The sequence below is a fragment of the Bacillus rossius genome, chromosome 6 (genome assembly GCF_032445375.1).
Source record: "Bacillus rossius redtenbacheri isolate Brsri chromosome 6, Brsri_v3, whole genome shotgun sequence".
Taxonomy (NCBI): Eukaryota; Metazoa; Arthropoda; class Insecta; order Phasmatodea; family Bacillidae; genus Bacillus; species Bacillus rossius.
Genome location: NC_086334.1, coordinates 13,575,306 through 13,598,927, shown reverse-complemented (window position 1 = coordinate 13,598,927; position 23,622 = coordinate 13,575,306). Strand labels below are relative to the sequence as shown.

General features: G+C 40.4%; 1 protein-coding gene across 1 annotated transcript; it reads left to right on the top strand.

Annotated features, from left to right (window-relative positions):
* Positions 1-1,563: 1,563 nt before the first annotated feature.
* On the top strand, positions 1,564-23,105 carry LOC134532657 (CD63 antigen). The gene is made up of 5 exons (XM_063369319.1): positions 1,564-1,694; positions 4,929-5,117; positions 11,621-11,794; positions 15,337-15,537; positions 20,205-23,105. Exons 1-5 carry the CDS (start codon positions 1,632-1,634, stop codon positions 20,265-20,267), a joined length of 690 nt encoding a protein of 229 aa, XP_063225389.1. The 5' UTR covers positions 1,564-1,631; the 3' UTR covers positions 20,268-23,105.
* The last annotated feature ends 517 nt before the right edge of the window (positions 23,106-23,622 follow it).

Here is a 23,622-nt window from a genome sequence, read left to right as displayed (position 1 = left end):
CATGAAAAGAAATAATGACAACGAACAAAATACGCATTACAATGTAAAGATAGCCGCGGCGTTCGTCATACTGTAGAGACACAAGAAATTATTAGCATATATATATATATATATATATATATATATATATATATATTCTACTCCAAATTGAATAAGAGAATTTCGTGATTACAATTTTACTGTTAAATATCCCGGACTGATCGTCGTTCAATCAAAAATAAAGAGAACCTATATTTAAGATATCATAAGCACTTGAGGTGTGCTGTCAAAACTGATAGATATTGTTTTCATCCTTTTTTTTTTTTGCATTAGAATTGGAATTTTCAAAGAATGAACGTATTATTGTTTGTTTGTTTTTTTGCTGATCAGGTGTAATATGAACGTTTACATATATGAACATTTCGGGTTTAAGTTAGCTTTGTGGTATCACCGGATAACCTGGGCCTAGAGCGGGACTTTAAGAAGGAAAGAAAAAAACTGTTGCGTGGCCGCCACGTGCATTATAAGTGAATCTTCGCCCTTAAATAACCCACTTGAAAGACAAAAAAATGTGTATAAAATAATTTACTTGAACTGTAAAAATCAAACAACGAAGTACGTTACGGAGGTTCACGATACCGTAACAATCATAATGAGTCTCTCCTTATTTGTCATCCCCCTCCGCCTCGTCCTCCAAGTCCCGCGAGCAGGTCTACCCTGAGCGTTGCACTTTTCGTTACGCCCCGACGAGTCATCGCCTCGACTTGCCCATGAATTATTGGCCTTCACTGAGTAGTGCATTCCTTCGAGTACTGCCACAGGACTCTGTGGTACTGTATGTACGTGTGGAACCGCATTCCTTCGAGTACCGCCACAGGACTCTGGGGTACTGTAGGTAGGTGTGGAACCGCATTCCTTTGAGTACCGCCACAGTTCTCTGTGGTACTGTATGTACGTGTGGAACCGCATTCCTTCGAGTACCGCCACAGGACTCTGTGGTACTGTAGGTAGGTGTGGAACCGCATTCCTTCGAGTACCACCACAGTTCTCTGTGGTACTGTATGTACGTGTGGAACCGCATTCCTTCGAGTACCGCCACAGGACTCTTTGGTACTGTAGGCACGTGTGGAACCATGCTTGCTTGGAGCTTGAGGATGATTACCCGCTCCTGGGTGTCGTCCCTCTGCTTGCCGAGGCAGGTGATTGTGCGGTGGTTTGCCGCTGCCGTCCGCTGGGTGAACTTGTAAGGGACATCGCAAGAGGAGGTGTGAGGCCGGGAGGGCCCTCATTCGGGGCTAACCAGCCTTGAGTTTCGCTTTGATAAATCGCAGTTGCTACTCGGAACGCGACAAAAGGCCGCGCCGCGCAGATTGACGGGGCATCGATCCGGCGCCGTGCCACGCGGCCCGCGGTGGCTATTGAAGACCCGGGGCGGCGGGCTCTCGCCTCCGGCGTCAACACGGCGTCGCCATGGCGACGGCGCGCTGCCCCCGCGGCGCCGGCGAGGCCTTGTTTGACCAATGAGGGGGGCGCCGACCCACATCCCGGGGGGGGGGGGTACATCGAGCGCCGCGGGCGCACCAGTAGCTGCCGGGGTCGTGTCGGCGGTCAGTCTTCAGCACCCGCAGGCAGTCGTCAGCTCGCCGGCAGCCATGGAGACGTGCGGGATGAGCATCATGAAGTACCTGCTCTTCATCTTCAACTTCCTCTTCGTGGTACGTGCTCGCTCCCGCCCCCGCAGGGCTCCGACACGGGGTGCTTCAACAACTTAGAGACACAACTTAGAAACACACAAGATATAATCTTTTAAGTTATGCCTGTTCTAAATTGTGTGTTTCTAAATTATGATAGTTCTAAGTTACATGGTTTGGCGTTGTGTGTTTCTAAGTTATAACTGTTCTAAGTCGTGTGTTTCTAAGTTGTGGTAGTTCTAAGTTATGACTTTCTACGTTACGACGTTTCTAAGTTACGTGTTTCTAAGTTATGACAGTTCTAAGTTGTGCGTTTCTAAGTTGTGATGGTTCTAAGTTATGACTTTCTAAGTTATGATTTTCTAAGTTGTGTGTTTCTACGTTGTGTGTTTCTAAGTTAGGGGTTTCTAAGTTATGATCGTTCTAACTTATGACAGTTCTAAGTTACGTGGATTTTTTCGAGGTTTCTAAGTTAAAACTCTTCTAAGTTGTGTGTTTCTAAGTTATGTGTGGTTCCCCTCCGACACAACTACCTCTGTGCCGGGGTTGCGCTCCCCTGCGGCATTTCGAACAGAGGTCTTGTTATTGTACTGTTCAAACGCAGGTGCCTTGGCTAATTTCGTGAAGTTGCAATTGGCTTGTTTCAGTTGTCATCCGGTTTTGTTTATTTTCCCCTCTTGTAATACATAATTTCTCCATTGCATATGTTTAAAATTTTTACGGGAAACATTTAAATTGAGGAGGCACAACAATAAAATAAAAATTAATATGAAGTATTTAGTATGCACCAAATGGTTATGTTGATTTAGCAGTAAGGTGGTCGAAAAAAAGGGAATAAGAAAAAACCTTTTTTAATACTTGTGTAACTTGGACACCGTATTTACTCCCCAAGATTGGAAGGGAAAAAAATCGCACGCTTTGCACATAAAGGCGATCAGACATTAGTGTGAGCACCAGACTTAGGTATTGTTTCCTTACCAAATTGGTGCGTGAACAACCCTGCCGCAATTTAAAGGTCTCTGTTGAAAAGAAGGGGAAAAAACTAACTAGTAAGTGTATTTGAAATTTAAGTAAGAAAATCAAAACAACTTAGAAGATGTTGCACGGCTTTAAGAAGGTCACAAATACAAACAAAATTAATTTGCATCTCTTGTCCTTAATGAAAAAAAAAGGCATTTTCATTCGGCATTCACGAATACGCACAAGCCATGCATTGAGAGACTTATTGGACATTGCCACAATTTTTTCCAGCACGAAAAATAATAGTCATTCATTGCTTTAAGTCCTACTGAGCCGATGTAATGACTGGACACATAAAATGTGATATATTGGAATTATATAATTTCCCTTTAACATTTATCTTATTGGCAAAACACGACTAGTAGCAGTGGTAACGGCTCTAACAGGCTCTCGGCGGTCACTCTCAGGCCGGGCCCATGGGGCGTGGTCTCCTGTCAGGAGGTGCGTGCGAGCTGTGAGGCATTGCAGTCGTGTCGCGAGCAGCACGCGACCTCGCGCTACAGCGCACTGGTGTTCCTCGGAGCTTTCTCTCTCTCTCTCTCTCTCTCTCTCTCTCTCCCTCTCTCTCTCTCTCGCCACGGGGTGGCGGAGGGCTGTGCTTCCCAGGGGCGCAGCCATCGAATCATAACGTTCATACCAACAGCCATTGAAATATAACGTTCACACCAACAGCCATCGAAACACAACGTTCACACCAACAGCCATCGAAGTATAACATTCACACCAACAGCCATCGAAATATAACGTTCATACCAACAGCCATCGAAACACAACGTTCACACCAACAGCCATCGAAGTATAACGTTCATACCAACAGCCATCGAAACATAACGTTCATACCAACAGCCATCGAAACACAACGTTCATACCAACAGCCATCGAAACATAACGTTCATACCAACAGCCATCGAAACACAACGTTCACACCAACAGCCATCGAAATATAACGTTCATACCAACAGCCATCGAAACACAACGTTCACACCAACAGCCATCGAAGTATAACGTTCATACCAACAGCCATCGAAACATAACGTTCATACCAACAGCCATCGAAACACAACGTTCACACCAACAGCCATCGAAGTATAACATTCACACCAACAGCCATCGAAACACAACGTTCACACCAACAGCCATCGAAATATAACGTTCATACCAACAGCCATCGAAACACAACGTTCACACCAACAGCCATCGAAGTATAACGTTCATACCAACAGCCTTCGAAACACAACGTTCACACCAACAGCCATCGAAGTATAACGTTTATACCAACAGCCATCGAAACATAACGTTCATACCAACAGCCATCGAAACACAACGTTCACACCAACAGCCATCGAAGTATAACGTTCACACCAACAGCCATCGAAATATAACGTTCACACCAACGAAAGGAAATAAACTGAAAGCAGAACAGAGGGCAAAGTGTTTGTATTCCTTCCCCCCCCCCCAATTACCTTTTCCTAATCACGAAAATAAATTCTGCGTACCCTCCTGGGTGGTTGGTACCCAACCATCGGCCTTGAGACGGTACCCTGGTGGTTAGGAGCCAATCATAGTATGTTTTTCTTTAGAGCTGATTTTTAGTTTACAGTTTTTGACAATTTTAATTTAAATAATTTGTTCAAATACAAAACACGAACAATTAGTTTAAAAAAAAAAGCCCCGCCTTAACCTGCATGATATTATATTAGAAGATTTTCTCGCACGGTGGTTGGCCGGTTCTTGCACGCTCGGCTCAGGCGGGACGCGACAAAATCTTTCGTGCGTGCAGTCGGCGTTCATCGATTTATAACTAGAGACCGGAAAAATTCGCGGGTTCAATGACCTCCAGGATAGACTCAAATATACTCTACACACTCGGGCAAATGCCAACTGTTCAATGGCTGTTGACTTGTGAGTCCGTCTCGACTGGGTGACCTGTGATTCGACACTTCTACGAGTGAGGGGCTGTAATTGGCCCTCAGTCCTCCAATGACAGAAGCAGCACTAAGGTATAATAATTATTTGAATTTTAGCGTAACATGAAATGAACCCGGGAATTTTTCAGGTGTCTATTTATAAGGCGTTATCACGTCAGTATCACGTGCGCCCGCGTGGCCCCTGAAGCAGGTGCGCCTGGAGGAGGGACGACCCTTGGAGGTAGTCACCCGTGGGACGGGGGTTTGTGTGCCCGCGTGGCCCTTGAAGCAGGTGGAGGAGGGACGACCCTTGGGGGTTGTGTGCCCGCAGGTGTGCGGGATAGGCATCGTGGCGGCCGGCGGAGTGGTGCTGTACGCGGTGCGGGAACACGGTCACTTCATGACCAGCCCGCTGCTGGCCACGCCCGTCGTCATCATCATCGTGGGCTGCCTCATCTTCCTGGTCGCCTTCCTGGGCTGCTGCGGCGCCGTGCGCGAGAGCTACAACATGCTGCTGGCCGTGAGTGCCCGCCCCCCCCCCCCCTTCTCTATCCGGAGCAACGGGGAATACATATGTTACAAGTTGCACTAAGAGAGGAATTGAAAAACTATTATCGCAACAGGGAGTTCAACCCACACCTTCTGGTTACTGAAGCCTGCTTGTACACTGTATAAAACTTTGCTTCTTCATAATGGGGACGCACCACAACGCCGAACGTACAATAACGCCGAAATGCCAAATTGACCACAACGCCGACAGCTTGAAAACTGCTGTGTACCACAACGCCGAAATACACTGACGCCGAAAAAATTCATTGCAGGACTGCCACAAAGGTTAGAGTGAGGTAAGGTTAGGTACACAAATTCATTCAGTTTTTTTTTCATTTTGCTCCTGTGCCCCCCCCCCCCCCCCTTCTTCCCCGCAGCAACATTTTTTTCAGAGTTACTGTATTTCGGCGTTGTGGTACACGGCAGTTTTCTAGCTGTCGTGCGTTGCGGTCGATTTGGCATTCTCGGCGTTATGGTATTATGCGTTATTGTACGTTCGGCGTTGTGGTATTTCGGCTTTGTGGTAACGACCCGGCGCGAACCCCAGTCCGCGAAGCCAAAAGGAAGACTTCAAACCGTTAACCGATCAATGGACAGTAATTTAAAATAAAATCCCTTGTCGAAAATCTCGTCCAAGTCTTTCTTTTTTTTCCGCTTTTATCGGACATGTTTTTTCATTGTGTAGTTTAAAAAATTTTCGCTCAGAAAATCGAATCGAATCGATAGTCGACGTAGCTGCTCCGAAAACGCATGTGTGATTTCGCGGTCAAGAAACGTAGTTCAAAAACACAATTTGCTTAAAAACTTTTTATCACGCTCGGAATTAAAAAAAATCATTCTAAGTTAAATTTTGTGTGTCCGAGTTTCGTATTTATAATAATATGTATTTGCAGCATGAGAACACACGCATTTGCTCGTTACCGAGGTAACATGTTACACCTCTCTGGCGAGTAAGTACTAAAAGACTCACTCATTGTGTGTATATATATATATATATATACATATATATATATATATATATATATATATATGTGTGTGTGTGTGTGTGTGTATATATGTATATATATATATATATTTTTTTTTTCAATTTCTCCGCATTGCTAATAGTTAAGGGCCATTTCTGTCAAACTTAACACCCTTGCTTTTGTTGTTCTGTTTCAAATATTTTCAACCTATATACACTAAGTGTAACATAAAAAATGTACAAAGTCACATAAATTTCATCACTTACACGGCGTTTTGCAGCAAATTTATACTATACATTTGTAACAGAACAACAAATGTAAGAGATGCATAGTGTTAAATTTTACAGACATACCCTTAAATATTAATAATGACAAGAAAATGAAATTACAGGGCGTGTGAGATCCCAACTTAAGGAAAATTATCATAAATTATTTGTCTTCTAATATTTTGTTACTTTGCAAATTATTTCAAATTCATAAAAAGACACTTTTAACTGTTTATCGAAAGCTTTCCATACTAAACAAGCCATTACTTAATGTTTTTTTTATAAAATTAAAAGCAAATTGTTATGTAGGTCCTAGCATGTACTGAAAGCATGAAATCATGCGGCATACAGTTTTGTAACCGTTCGTATGTAGCATTCGCATAAAATTATTTTCTTTAGTATATAACTTATAAATCAATAAAATCAGAGAGAAAGCTCCTATACCTGCTTCATTCACCGAGGCGTGATAATTCACATTTAATCATTAATTTGCCTCTGTGCCAATGACGATTCACGAACAATACTTAGCTTGTTCAAGGATTAAATAATTGGAAAATAATTTCAATGAGTCAGTGAAAAGCGTTAAAATAATTATCATTCTCAACTTTAAGTTAAAAATAATACATATACGGTTCCTAAAAACACATTAATAGTGAATTTTAACTTCTGGTTAGGTTACGCAAATTGTCAGATGAACTTATTATTTTACGAAGTATGGCTACGCATAGAAAGAACAAGATTACAGTGACCTCATTTTTGATGTTGTTCTCCAAAATAGGGGATCATGAACTAAAGAGTCATACCCAGGGGCGTAACAACAAGGGGGGGGAAGGGTATTTTGCCCCCCCCCCCCCTTTTGAAACCTTGAAGTGGGTGGAAACGGGGGCAAAGAAAGTGCTGTGTAATCAATTTTTAGATAATAAAACTGCTTAAATAGCACAATTTTTCACCTTGAAATACAAATTTTCCCGGAGGAGGACCCCCGGACCCCCCTCTGCAATAGGGGGGATCGATGATTCCTTATTAAAAGGTATATTGCCCCTACCCCCCCCCCCCCTTTGGAAATTTAGTTGTTGCGCCCCTGGTCATACCGGAGGATTGCTAGCAATCTGTCACGACATCGACCTGCAACGTCAGCGACAACCCTGAAGTACCTCGACACCAAAGTCATGTTCAGGGAAAAAACTTCTTAAGTGACACGCCAATATGTAGCACTAGAAAGTGTGACGTGAGGTTGCCTGAGGCAATAGTTACTTAGCGAACTTCGGTGGTGGAAATTTAGCCTTCGGCAGCTGGACAAACACGCCATTGTTCCCTCCGTTTAGTGTAGTGGAAACTTGCACGAACTTGTGCAAGCCTGCATTGACTCAAGTCAGCTGAAGAAAGTAAGAATGCCCGCCCATTGTCTGTGAAAAGTGCCAGGGTCACGGTTACGAAAAGTAGCTGGCGTGATTTTTGCGGAAATGTTCCCGTTGTAACTAGGCCGGTCTCGCTAACCGCCCAACGTTTTAGCACTTGTAAATGTCCGTTTTTTTACATTGAATAATGTTTTTTAATTATGTCATTTAACTCTAAAATGTTTGCTTGTTTTATTTTAAGCACCGTGCTTCGCTACGGCAGTCTGCAGACAGAACGCTCGCGCTGCTTCAGCGAGTACGGAGAGTAGAGTGCAGTTCACGCCTTCCCATCAAATAGTACACGTTTCAGATACATCTCAGACATGTAACATCAAGTTACTGAAACACTGCCATGTGTCTACAACCACATGATAGTATCTGTTTATTCTCAGTCACTGTATTATTGAATAACTTTTGGCAAAAACAACCGTAGTTGAAAAATTAAATTTTTCAGAAGTAAAATTTTTTCCTTCTTTGCTGGACTAAGTGTTTTTTTTTTTTTGCTAAAATAGATTTGTCTGAGTGAACGAATATGAAAAGAATATTCTTTATTGAATGTTTATTGAGACAGGAAAGCAGTTGAAACCCAACGAAACGGGATGATTACTACCCTACATGTGTATGATAGCCAAAGTATAAATTAAAAATTTACCAAAACTAAAAACGAATGTTTTTGTACCTTATAACACAGTGGACAATGGTCATTTTTGCTGGAGATAGGTGGAAAATGGTTGCTTTTGCTTATTGCACCATATTTCAGAGTCTAGTAACGTGCATACTATAATGGATTGTGCTTTAACATATGTTTATATGCACGCCCACGAGGGATCGCCACCGGATGGGACCAAAAAAAACTCAATACTGAAATTTTTGGGACTACGGTTGTTTTTTGCCAAAAGCTGTTGAACTGTTTTCCTGGAGCGGGGTGGAGCAGTGGTCTCAGACACTCGTCGCAATCCAGAACACCCACGCATGACTCCCGGCACAGCCGCTCTGATGACTTGGGTCTTCTGTGTTTCCCCCGAAAACCCTCCCGGAAATGACGAACCAACTGTTGGCCCGCGACCCACATCCGGCCCCTGGCGCCTGCCTGAAGACACGTGGTCTTCACTTGCCTGCGTGTGGAGTAAGGCTGTCAACTGGCGGTTATGTTCTCACAGAACATACTCAAGAATATTAGTTACGTTCGTGCAATCTAGATATTTTTTTCCAAAAATTATTGTTTTTATTCTTTAGGTATTTTTATTATCTAAAAAAAAACTATTTTTAAAGACTTATCTTGCGTTACATGCCACATGCAACTTATATTTTATTTATTGTTCACCGCACAGAAAATATCGTCTAATATATAAAAAATAACGTGTGTGTATAAGTGTTCGTTTTGTATGCGTTCACGTATCATTCATCCGATTGAAATTGAAACTTTTTAAAGTTGTTGTCGTTGGCACTTTCGCGAAAGTAACGTAAAAAAAGGGTGGCATGCGAGTTGTATTGGGTTATATACACATAATATATAAATTTCGCTATTGCATAGTTGAAGCATTATTTGTATCCATGGCAACGTGATTTTGAATTGTTGATATCTTGTGAGTCTTCATGGCAACGGCCATTACTTCGGTTGCTTTTTTTTTTTTTTTTTTTTTAATTCGAGGTATGAGATGTGGACTATCGTGGCAGAACACGGGTACATCAACTAGTAGGATATAAAATATAGTTGTAAAAATGCAATATTGAATAATGTATGTCATTCGGATTATTTTCTAAAAGGAAATATGCCCCTCAAAAAAAAAAAAGTGAAGCCGGCCATTACACTGTATTAGGTCGCGGCTGCATTTCCCTCAATATCCATCCTTGTTGTCGACGGGGCGCTAAATACTCTGTCTCGCTGTCAAACGTTCGCTTCCAGCACATTCCAGTATGTTTAGTCGAATAACGTCGGAGGTTTGTGACGTCACCGAAAACATCACTCGCGCAGCCATGTTTGTTTGACAAGTTGAATGACTTGAGTTTCCAACAAATATTTTGCATATAGTACGGGTTTCTTAAATATGTTGTATTTTGGTCGAAATCAGCCTATCATAATCGTGCCTAGCGAAGACTTAAATGGCCCCCCTTTTCGCCACAAAGTTTCTTTCAAATGATTTTAAAATAGGCAATTAAGGAGGTTATGAAGGTGAAATAACAAAAATTATGTCATTATGAATGTATCATGCAAAATTATTTGTTATTAAAAATTCAAATGAATGTGTCTATAACATTTTAAAAAATAATTGAAAATTAAATGTTTTTATGTGACACGTATTAATGCCAGTTAAATTTGTAGATGCTTTAAAAGTTTGAATTTGCAAAAAAATCACTACAAGTTCAAAAAATCCAACCTCCACTTTGATGCTTGATTTAAGTTGAAAATTTTATTAAAATAGAAAATTGTGTGATAGCTCAGACTAAAAGTGAATTTCGAATGTGTGAAATGATTTCAAACATATTTTATGTTATCTGTCCAACTATATTTAAAGGAGAAATTGGCAGCCATTTTTTAGTCAAATTTTGCCTCTTCAACTCTATTGCCTAAAAACACTAGAGACAAAAATGTGTTTCTTTCATAGATGCAAACCCATTTAGTTAATACTTGGAGAATGCTCTAATTATTCTATGGTTTTAAATTCTGAGTCTTCACTTGCCTAAAACTGTTTTTCTTGAGGCCCTTAGGTTTGCTGCCACTGTAAGTTGTTGTTTCAGACTTGTATTTTATTCTTGTACATTGTTTCGTTTATGCTAAAATATATATGCACGTTATGATTGTATTATATCAGACAACACAAGTACGTATGTTGCGAACTGCCACACCCAATACACGAGTTGGACAGCACTCTTTCATAGACGCTATCCCATTTAGGTTGTACCAGTAGAACGCTATAATCATTATATGGTCTTAAACTCTTGAGTCTTCACTTGCCTAAAACTGGCCTTCTTCTACCGCCGTCAGGTCAAAAAAAATCCCATTCTGTTCATCTTAGGTTATCTTTTGTTTGCTCATACTGAAGTATATTGTATTTTTTTCTAAGGAGACTTTTGGGTAATTTAGAAAATTAATAAAAAATGTTTTAACTAAAATGGTTTTCCACGTATTGGTTTGTAATCTGTGAAACTGCATACGGGAAAAATGTTGTGAATCAGTACAGTTTTTTTTTTATATTTTGGACACATATTATCTTTATCAGACAACACAAGCACGTATAATTTATCAGACGGCACAAGCAGGGGCGTAGCCAGGGGGGGTTTTAGGGGTTCAACCCCCCCCCCTTAGCACCAAATCTTTAATTAATTTCTTATTCATCACTCAAACAAATTTGTTATTAAAATTAATAAAAAATTTATTTTTACAATATTTAAATTTAAGAACCGAAAACTGCTAAAATAGCACTATTTTACACCTTAAAATCCAAATTTTCCCGGGGGAGGACCCCCGGACCACCCGCTTTAATGCGGGGGGGGGGGGGTGGAAGCTTCTTAACACCCCCAATACACAAATCCTGGCTGCGCCACTGGGCACAAGCACGTATCATTTATTAGACGGCACAAGCACATATCATTTATCAAACGACACAAGCACGTATCATTTATCAGACGACACAAGCACATATCATTTATCAGATGACACAAGCACATATCATTTATCAGACGACACAAGTACATATCATTTATCAGACGACACAAGCACATATCATTTATTAGACCACACAAGCACGTATCATATATCAGACGACACAAGCACGTATCATTTATCAGACGACACAAGCACATATAATTTATCAGACAACACAAGCACGTGTGCACCGTGCGCAGTTCGCCGTGCTGCTGCTGGTGATCTTCGTGGCGCAGATGGCCGCCGGCATCGCCGCCGGAGTGGCCAAGGACGACCTGAGCCGCGCGCTCAAGGACTCCATGAGGGACTCCATGGACGACGCCGCGCACGCCAGGGAGGCGGACGTCGAGGCCTGGGACCGGCTGCAGAAGGAGGTGTGCGCGGCCTGCCATCTGGCGGCCGGCCGAGAAGCTACTCCACCCTTCGGGAAGCCTACAACTCACGTTGTGTCGGGGTTCCCTACCACGTTCGTGCAACTTCGGATTTCTCTCGAAAATTGAAATTTAAAAAAAAAATCGAAGGGTTAGGTTAGGTTAGGTCAGTCACAACATGCTTGTTTTCATTGGAAACTTCTGATTTAGCGGCTGAAGTGGCGTTGATACCAAAACGCAAAAACTTCGGAAATCTTCAGAAATTCTTGCAGGGAACCGAAACTACGTGAGTTGTAGGCTTCCCGCACACTCCGCCCTTCGGGAAGCCTAAGATGTACATCAAGTTCTGTCCCTGCCCGAACACGCCCGAATATTCACCTTCGGCCAACCTCGGGTTTATATATATATTTCTCTGTTTATTTTAATGTAGCTATACTAACCTAACTAACCGTCCATAGGGTTTTAAAGTGTTTTAATATAGCTAACCTAACCGACCACTTTTAATATTTGAATTCATTTTTCCTGCGCGATTTTTTTTTCCTAACCTAACTAAAACTAAGTGTATTTTGGAGGGGTCCGGGTTAGGGAGGGACCTAGGTGCGTCTCAGGCCGAAGCCTATACGCCTAGTCATGCTGGGATTAGCCATGCAAGGAGAGGGTCGCATGCATCATGTGCTAGGAGGGGATTGGCCAGCCATGGCAGCGATTGGCGCCATGACTAACTCCCCTCACTCTTAAATCTAGACTATAATTAGAGATAGATTGGGCCCAGGTAAAACCTGCATAGACACAGGGAAAACCCTGGGCACATTCATGCGGGATGCAAATTGGCATGCATTACGTGTAGGAATTTACAGGAGACAGAGGATGGTCTGGATGAAGTGCTGGACAGAGTAGAAAAGAGTCTACCATGCGGGGGTTGGGCACTTGGACTCGTTGTCCGCTTTTCCAGTTGTCCAGTACTGGATTTAGTGACCAGGGACGCAAGCGCCCCTGGTGGTGAGTGGTTGCACTGACCACTCACTCCGCCGCCAGTCAGCACCTAAAAAACTAAGAAACTAAAACAGAAAAAAGATAAATGACTTACAAACTAGGCATTTCGTTACGAAATATGCAAACACCCAACTCAGGGATGGACGTGCAGTGCTTAAGTTTCCTGCGCAAAAATAAAACAAATCCCGAGGTTGGGCCGAAGGTGAATATTCGGGCGTGTTCGGGCAGGGACAGAACTTGATGTACATCTTAGGCTTCTCCCGCCCTTCAAGTGAATCTTCTCTGCTCGCAGCGTTACGAAAAAATTCCGATCCCACGAGGGGAACAGTTGGGTACGTGGTGGGGGAACCGGTTGTGGACGGAGGGGGTTGCGTTCAAGCGGCATGCACTTAGCGGTCGAATGGGAAGGCGGCAAGGGAGAGGTTGAAATGACGCAGCAGTGATGCTACGGAATTCTCGTAACGCTGCTTGTGTTTGCCTGCTTCTCAGTTTTGGTAACGGCTAACGATTTATAGTACCGTAGTTCTTTTATTTTATTTAAAATATCTAATATTTATTTATTCGTGTGGAAAAGAGATATTGATTTGTGCAATTAACTTTACTTTATAAGTATCAATCATGTTTATGTGAATAGTGTGATTTAAAATGTAAAAAAAAAAAGACTTATAGACTTAGGAGGTTAGCTTTATAAGTGTAGTTTATTTAGGTTATATGAACACTGTGATTTGAAATGTCAAAAGGACTTATAGACTTGTGCGATATACTTTATACGTGTGATTTACGTTAGATTGGAGTGTTTTTTTTTTTTGGTTCTTTCATTTTATTCAGCTGTAGATCGTGATTTAACACAAAAAAAGGTAGAAGCATATAAGAGGTATTATCAAAGACAACGTAAACCGCCAAAAGAGACGCCAAAAAAAAGCCAGTGAACAGATGCAAGAGTACAGGGCGTGGCTAAACTTTTTTTTCATTTGATATGATAGTCTTATACTTACTATTTTAAATTATTAGATCTTGATAAATTAAAAATACTATTGATTTATCTCTATCTATGCCTAATAATCTCTTCTGCTCGCCTCGCCCTAAGTGGGCTTGCACGCATTCAACAGCAGGGAGCTCACAGCGGGGTTTACCCAGCTATCTCCGGTCGTCTCGCAGCAACACGCTTTCTTCTGTCTTGTAAACGGGTAACGTGTTGCGACCAGTGTAGTATCAGAGTAGCCACTCACCACCAGGGGCGCTTGCGTCCCTGGTCACTAAATCCAGTCCTGGATACACGAGTCCAAGTGCCCAACCCCCGCATGGTAGACTCTTTTCTACTCTGTCCAACTCTTCATCCAGACCATCCTCTCTCGGTCTCCTGTATTCTCCTACACTTAATGCGTGCAAACTTGTTTCCCCGCATGCCAGTGCCCAGGGTTATCCCTGTGTCTGTGCAGGTTTTACCTGGGGCCCAACCTATCTCTAGTTATAGTCTAGATTTATTTATGAGTGAGGGATGTTAGTCATGGCATAAATTGCTGTCATGTCTGGCCAATCGCCTCCTAGCGCACGATGCATGCGACCCTCTCCCTGCATGACTAGGCGTGTAGGCCAATTGGGCTGATCCGAATGATGGTACTCTGTTATGCTGTACCGTAGTTGAAATTTTAACTACGGAGACCACGCAAACTAACTAATCCCAATTTTTCACGTTCAAGCTTCAGTTAGGATCTGAACCCACGAACCAAGTGACAAGTTAACAGTGACTGCAACATTGTGGACAAGAGTCCCTGATGATCAATTTTTTCACTCTCAGCCGTTGAGGTACAGGCTTAGCATTCCCACTGAAAAACGAGAATTCTTGGAACGAGACATAAAAATACCAATAACCATTTAAAGATATACCAGATACGTACCTATGTCCCTCCCCTAACCCGGACCCATCCCAAATACACTTAGTTCTAGCTTTGAATATATATATATATATATATATATATATATATATATATATATATATATATATATATATATACTGTATAGAAGTCGCCAGCCCAGGTTAAAATTTCTAATACGGATTGAGGTAGTTGGTTAATTCAACCGCCGCAATCGCCACCATCTCCAGGACATCGACTTGTGGTGGTCCCTAGCGGACAAGTGTCGAACTCTTCAAACACCCCTTCCCCACCCTCCCACAAACACGCGTTGTCCTCTACCCACCCTCTACACCCACCTCTCATCCCTACAGTTTTGTGACGCCCAAACTCCCGTTGAACGACCTTGAGCTGCAGTGATTGTTGGGTGGGGGGTGCAGGGGGAATGACAGCGGGCGACAGTGCTGCGCTCTAACGTGTAAATAACAACGTAAGACGATACAGGGCGTTACGGCAGCGCACTGCAGCAGGTGAAGTTCCTAAGCTGCTCATCATACGCTCCTGAAAAAACGTAGAGTAAATCCTATCCACTCGCGACTTCTATACAGTATATATATATATATTCAAAGGTTCTAGTTAGGTTTGACCGGTGTGCTCGGCGGACGACTGAGGGGAGGGTGTGTGCGTGTGTCGGGACAGCTCAAGTGCTGCGGCGTGGACGGGCCCGGCGACTGGACCAACATGTCGCAGCCGGTGCCGGCGTCGTGCTGCGACGAGGGCGCGGCCGAGTGCAAGGCGGCCGCCGCGCACCCCAGGGGCTGCCTGGAGAAGCTCAAGGCCAGCGCCAGGGACGGCGCCGTCGTGATCGCGGGCGTCGGCATAGGGCTGGCCTTCGTCGAGGTGAGCCGCCCGCGCCCCCGGACCGACCTTCGAGTCGGATGTGCCGAATATCAGGCAAACAGATTACACCAATTTTTTTTGACGTGACGTCTAATAAATCGATGAACGCCGGCTGCACGCACCAAAAAGTGTCCCGTTACGCACATTGTCCCGTTACGCGGTGTCCCGTTACGTTCATTGTACGCTTGCGCCGCATCTATCTCTCTTCCACTCGATTGGAACAACCATCGATTTGACTTTTGCGGGGCACATTAAACTGGAAACACTCCCACTCGTTTCCTACTTTTCCTATCATCGTCCTATCCTTAACAGAATAACACAGATTGGAAGAAGTTAAATAGCAAACATGTATAAAAGTTATAGTTAAAATAATCTCTTCGTTAAAGTAATAAACATATTTGAATTAATGAGTGCAAATAAAAGTAAATTTATCAATCAAATAGTAGATTTCATTTCTCTCCTTCTTTGTATCCATACAAAATAGTGATAATTCCATAAAAGTACGCAATTATTTCATCAATGTTTTGTTATGACGTTGTCACGTTAAACTATCGTCCGTAAACCGACTTTACAGACAAACAATTATTTTTTAGAGAGCCTCAATATGTATTTTCTCCGTATCTGCATGGAATTTTAAGACGTTAACAAAAACTAGATAAAATCAAAATATTTTATTCACAAATTGAACATTAAAGTCTTAAAATTAAATAGTAATCATTGGTAGAGCTGAACTGATAAAACAAAAAGAAACTAAAATATTAATTAATTATTATATAAAATAACCCGGGCGGTGCGATGGTAGGCGTGAGCGCAGGTAGAGAACATGCCTTGTGATTGTGCCTTTTTATTTTGTTGGAATATGTATGACTGACTTACTGAGTTAGTGCGCATGTATCCCGTGTTACATGATCTGTCCAGATTTTAAAAATACTTTCTGGAGTAAAATAGGAGTGAAAATAAAATAAAATCTAGAAATAAATACATTCTTAGTATTACATTGGTACTTCAGAATGTACAACATCATCATATGAACATGAAATTGCTGATGAAAAGGGTACCCCAGCATCACAATTGAACCATTAAGTTAATATTTCCCTAACACTGAATGAATAAATGTATATATATATATACATATATATATATATATATATGTGTGTGTGTGTGTGTGTGTGTGTGTGTGTGTGTATTTGCGTTCCCTCCTTGCAAATGTGAATTTGGTAGTTTGTGACCCCCACTCCTTCATCCAAAATAAGAAGAATCGTGAACAGTTCTTCCTCCGAAAACATCGCCACCTGCCACTCAAACGCACTGCTGGACGACGGATGAAACACTGTCCAGTGTGAACAGAAACCAATATCAGATCACAGCCGGTGGAACCACAAGCACTGATGTGTGCCAATCGACCTTTAGGGCTCCTTTTGTCCACTCGTCCGCATTTCCGCTTGAGTCGTCTTTTTTATTCGCGCGTTTGGCTGCGCGAACGAATTTAGAAGCTGTGGCGTTCGTACTTCCAATGCAGTCATACCAAACACTGTTGCTTCTTAAATTCCCTGTTTATTTGTTATAGTCTTTGGAGGCCGTATTCCAAATACACGGCCTTAAAATTTACCTCCTAAATAAAACTTTTAACTTCAAATTGACTGAGTTTCCCTGACTTACTTCATGGCACAAGTCCGCGCCAAACATCGAGCTGAATGGAACTGTGACGGTGATAGTGGAGGGAGGGACAGTGTTGGCAACCCTGCGTGCGGGGCTGTGAATGAAAGGTGCCATGCAAAAAACAATAGTATTGAAAAAAGCTCAAACGCTGCGTGTCGTAACTATGAGCGTCCCGGTTTACAAAAAGACAGCGTTTTGCAAATACGCTCCACCGCGAATAATAAGTCTCACTTGACCCAGTGCAGTTTTAAAAAACGTGGCGTTCGAGGAAACCCGAACGCGTACACAAAACTAGCCTTACGTCGCAGACACGGCCGTCGAGAGCAGGAACAGGGGCAGGGGAGCAGGGTTGAGTTTACGTTGATAGTAGGACGAATGTTGCCGACATTAGGTTACCAGTTATGAGATCGCGCAGGCAACTTTTAGGCTGGTGTCGCACTGTGTGTTTCTGTCGCTGTGGCTAAAACTATCACGGCGTATTTTGGTTGAATATTCTTCTGAAAGCTTTTCTTAGAGTTGCCAGAGGACGTTTCTCAAGAATGCACTAGGTAAATTTATCAAAATCGTGTGAACAATCGATCTAGAAGAAATGACCGCGCGGAAACTGGCAAGTGCTCCAGTTCAACCGCGCATTGTGACACCGGCCTTTCATTTATGGCTACGCATACGTTTGCAGTCTTAAGACTATTTTTCTTGTGGGTTTTTGGGAGGTAGCCCGACAAGAGGATTCGCCCCCCCCCCCCCCCCCCCCCCGGACCATAGATTCTCTCGACGGCCTTGGTTACAGACACGGCTTTCTCTGTGCTGCCGACACCGAAATTTGAGCTCAGCATCAAGCCGCTGACAGCAGTTTGTTGCGAGCATTTCACAAGCCTTCGCACCTCGCGTTCTTGACTACGTTTCAGCACTGCGTTGCGCATGAAGAAGAAGTTTAAACAGAGAAATACTTGTGCTATATCAACATAAACACATTCTTAGAACGATTCTCGCAACGAGGAGATTGATTTAAATAATTATTTTAGACATAACGCCATTGCTGGTTTTACACTCTTATGTAATAGAGCAAACCTATTTGTGCCTGATGACGGTAACAGGTAGTTTCCGAAACGTCGCAAATTGTTTTGTCTTAGGAAGCTTACTGTGTTTGTCTGTGCTGTAGTGTCCAGTTTACTTGTTTAATTTCATCGCATGTGCGTCGCTGTATTGCGTGTATGTTGTTCAGATTATCTTCTAGGTAGCATCGTTGGGTTGCTTTCTTTGTCGCTCTGTTGTCCAAAGTTGTTGTTTGTCTGTACTCACAATTTTTGACGTGACAACGTCTAATAAATCCATGAACTCCGGCTGCACGCACGAAGAAGTGTCCCGTTACGCACATTGTCCCGTTACGCTGTGTCCCGTTACGTTCATTGTACGCTTGCGCCGCATCTATCTCTCTTCCACTCGATTGGAACAACCGTCGATTTGACTTTTTCGAGGCACATTAAACTTGAAACACTCCCATTCGTTTCCTACTTTTCCTATCATCGTCCTATCCTTAACAGAATAACACAGATTGGAAGAAGTTAAATAGCAAACATGTATAAAAGTTATAGTTAAAATAATCTCTTAGTTAAAGTAATAAACATATTTGAATTAATGAGTGCAAATCAAAGTAAATTTAACAATTAAATTGTAGATTTCATTTCACTCCTTCTTTGTATCCATACAAAATAGTGATAATTCAATAAAAATGATTCAATTTTATTCATAAAAGTATGCAATCATTTTATCAATGTTTTGTTATGACGTTGTCACGTTAAACTATCGTCCGTAAACCGACTTTACAGACAACCAATTTTTTTTTTTTGTTGCAGCTGTCTCGTAGTTGTCAACCCAGTGTGTTTGTCTGTCAGTAAATGCCTTCCTTCCACATCGGCTCATTTTTGGCTTGTTTTCTGTGTGTTTGTGTATTCATCTTTCTTTGTCCGTTCTTCAGGTTTTATCTATGACATACAGTGAAAACTACATATGGCGTATGTCCAAAATAGTTATTTTAATCAATATGAATGTTATTAAACATTCTACATTGCCGAATAATGTAAACATTTAACAGTTTATTACTGGACCTTTTTCATGAAAATACTCACTTTTGTCTTGCGTTTTGCTGTAAAAGAAATTACGTCATAGAAACATATTCGTCGTTTCACGAGGAAGATTATTCAGCTATTTACTATAGATGTTTACATAACTTAGTGGACAAATGTGTTTCAAAATGGGTGAAGCATGTTTGCTTCAATTTTAATGTGCCATGTGGCGTAAATAAAAGTGTTATAGTGAACGCATCTGATAGCTCTCTGTAAGGTTTTGTTATCCATTACTAGTGCATTTAAACATGTTCAGCGTAAAAATAAATCTTGAAGTTTAATGGTTGTAACACCAAAGCCTGGTGTCTGTTAGAGTGCTATAAATAAAAATTTTTAAAAAAGGTCATTCTTTACATCCTCAGATTTTGACCGTTCGATCGGCTAATCGTTAGTCAATGTTGACCCATTTGGGAAAAGGCAGGATCAGTCTATGGTTGAGTTGGTTCTCGCTTGAATTAGCGATTTTCAAAACAATTAAGCCCGGTCTACAGCACAAATTCAGAAGTAGCAGGTCACAATAGGACAAACGCCACGTAGACTTGGATAAAAAAAAAGTTCTCGCTACTGATATGTTCATTTTAGGGATGTAATATTACAAACGATTTCAAAATACCTGTGACCAATATGTGAACTCTATTACGTTTGCTAGCATTTTCTTGTTTGTGATTGGTTCTTACAAGTAAGTATCTTTTTTGATGCCTGTGAATATAACTACAACTTTCGCAGCTGTTATTCTCCCTGTCAATAGAATGGGCTTAAAACTTGGCTAAGAGTTTTCACGATGGTGCATATGTGGCTCAAGTGTGTAAATTTATTAATTGAATACTTCCTTTGTGCATTTTGTGGTTCTAAATTCAATGAGGAAATGTCTTGTTTTTTTTTCAGGTTGTTGGCATAGTCTTCGCGTTTTGTTTGGCCACAGCTATAAAGAACGGAGAGGCGAAATGAAGGAAACCAGTATACGAAGAAGATATTTCGTTACAGACAGTGTACACATTCGAGGATCTGTAAAGTGTTATAAGTGTTTTCAAGTTACTATATAGCTCATTTTATTGAACATTCCATCCGTGGGTGGTTAGATGATGTCAAGTACCTGGTGTTGTACTGCGTTGAAATTCTTGCTGTAGCCCAACAGGCGGAATAACACACCTTTGGTGATCTCAAAAAAACCGCTGCCGTATGACTAAGTCATCATGCCCTCGAGACGATGCTGTAGTTAACAAAAACATGCCAAGCTATTTTAGAAGGTTTGGAGATCACTAAACTCTTGGCTGTACGGGTGTGTTTACTTGCCCATCCAACCTCCCCCCCCCCCATCCTTTTCGTTTCATAGCGGTTGATGTTTTTGTGTCATAAAAATTCAATCGTATTGATATACTAAACCAATGGTAAAATGGTTTTTCCAAATTGTTTAGCGTACACAAATTTGAAACTTTTTTTTCACACCTGAAATTAATATTCCATTTTATGACATTTACAACCAATTTATTCCAATATAAATTGATTTATATGAATTTATAATCAAACCGCTTAATTAATATAAAAAGTAATTAATTTATTCAATCTAGTGATATAAATATTTTTTTTATGTTTGTCACCAATTCTTCAAAGTTCCATTTCATGTATATTTGGTAATCAGTATATATTCGATTTTACTCTTTTATTCTGCTATTTTTAACAGCCGTGCAACTGGGACCGTAATTTAAACTTTAATTAGGAATTCCGACGCAGTTAAACGCCAGTCTGACATAATTTTACTAAACTATTCATTGCAGATGGTACATAGACTAGGTGTTTGGATTTGCATGTATGAATTTTATTTTTATGTTAGAAGGAATGTATTTTTATAACATCCCATGACTTGAATACGACATAAAATCAGTTAACGCCTTACAATATATTGGATTGCTGCCCCAGATATACGCTGAAGGAGTAATGCCCAGTTCATAAGGATATGTATTTTAACTGCTATTGAATTTTTTTTTTAATTTTTTAAACCTGCAATTTTTCATTTATCATTTTGATAAATATATTTTGAGAAACCGGTACAATAACACTTTCTGGAAAGTTTGTCAAAACAAGACTCGAAAAAATAATATTTTAACAGAATAATTCGAATCTAGAAAATTTGAGAGAAATAAAATATTCGTACTTATGTGCATTGCTCTGTTTAAGAGGTCCAACGACGTACTAGAGTTTTACATTGTACAGTAAATATTAGTCTAGTTGTTAAAACTTTGTGTGATTTTTGCAGAGTAGAGAGTTTTGTGCTTGCGGTATAGAAAACTATCATTAGTTTCATGCTTCGTAAACTTTCATTAAAAGTGTAATTATCTTGTTAAGTCTACACTGTTGTTCTTTTAGTCGATAACTCGGTGGAGTTGCAATGCAACTTGATGTAATTAGTTAATATTGACCTATTGTGTTTCACATTATAGTAGTGTACTAATATTAGAAATTTGGTTGTATAAAAAAATTAAGGGTATGATAGACGTGAAGAACTCGTTGGAAATCTCTAGGTCTAGGTTATGAACGATCTTACATGAAAAGGATGAAGATTTATTTCAATGATTCTTCTGAACACGTAACCTAAAATCGTATTGTTTGTACCTTAAAATTGTATTTTTGAAATTCTACATCAATATGTGAAATAGTATTTTGTGTGTTTAAAAAAATATAAATACAGAGACGTTTTCGAATCAAAACATTGCAATATTTTACTTTAATAAGTTGTGTTTAAATGATATTTTCAGTATATATTTAACAATTATTTGTAACTACAAATTAACAGAAGTAATTAATTACACTCACATGTCCTTCAAAATGAAGGACATCGTAGAAAATAATAAAAGTAATAATAATAAATGTTGAAAGAAATATGACACTGTCACTAGACCTTAAAGACCTAATACGAACAACGTATGTGAGCATATATCTTGTACATCGTGGTATTTTCGATATCTGCAATATTCACATTTTACCAATATTTGTGATAGCATTAATATTTGCGTATTTATCTAAATTTGTTGTTGGTATTGGCGTTGCCAGAGCAGCTCTTCTTGTAAACCTACGAATTCACCTTAACTTTAACATATATTTTAAAAAAACGTCGTGTTGACATTTTCTACGTCAGTTTAACTGGCATCTGTTGTTGTAGGCGAGATGGCTATGTTTTCCACATTTGCTATACATTACCGCAGAAGTTCAAAAATTTTATTCATATATAAATCGCATCAATAAAAAAAGGTGGTACAATTTTCATGTATTTTAACAGCATTGCAATAGGATATCACACAAACCTACACCCAAACTGGTAGCGATTGCTTGGAATGTTTGATTCACTTGAAAAGCTGGCATGAGCTGGCTCGAAGGATGGCGATGCATGATGCAGACCGTGCTCGCCTAAGTTGCATTAGACAACAACTGCATTATAAAGCAACTGCATTATACAGCAACTGCATTTTTGTTTGTGATAAAAATAAATTTAATCAGAGTACGTAACAACTATGGTTCAAACAATTCTAAGTAAAAAAAATTAAATAAGAAATTACGTGCAGTTTTTAAGAGATTCTAATAGGATCCGGGCACCATGTTAAAAATAAGTTTGTCCGTAGCTTATTTAGGCCCTTTAAATCATTGGCAATATTATTTATTAAACCCCTTAAAAAACATAAGATTTTTGGTTATTGCCAAACGAAATGAAAAGCGTAACTAAATGCTTTGTATATTTATAAATTGAATTGTATGTAATTACGACTGTAATAAAATGTTTAACTCATTTAAGTTTTTTAAAATTATTGCAAGTTTAAAAGTGTAGTATTTTTCAACACAGGTAAGTAAAATAGCTTTGTTAGCAACACAACAAAGATTGCTCAAATAAGCAACACAAAAATGGACAGTTATGACGTAAGTAAGGACAGTAATAAGCTACGTATTTACTGCATATTTTTATATTAAAGTATTTATATATGTAGTATTTATATAATGATTGACCATGTAAGGAAACTAAATGTGGTATAAATAGACCCAGTTAAGAACAGAAATACAATTTTACAGTTTGATTTAAGGAGTGCTTTTAAAAACAAGCATTTGTGTTAATGTTCTTACAGATAAGGAACTTTTTTTTGCCTTTTTTTCCCTCACTTCTTACGGTTTTCTTAATAGTTAGTGAGGTGATTGCTATTCACATTTCTGGTTAATATTTCATCAATGTGAATATTTTTACCCAAAAAATGTATTAATTGTATAAATCTTGACAATGCTACGCTATTATCGCTTAACTTGGTGCTAGACATTTGAGTAA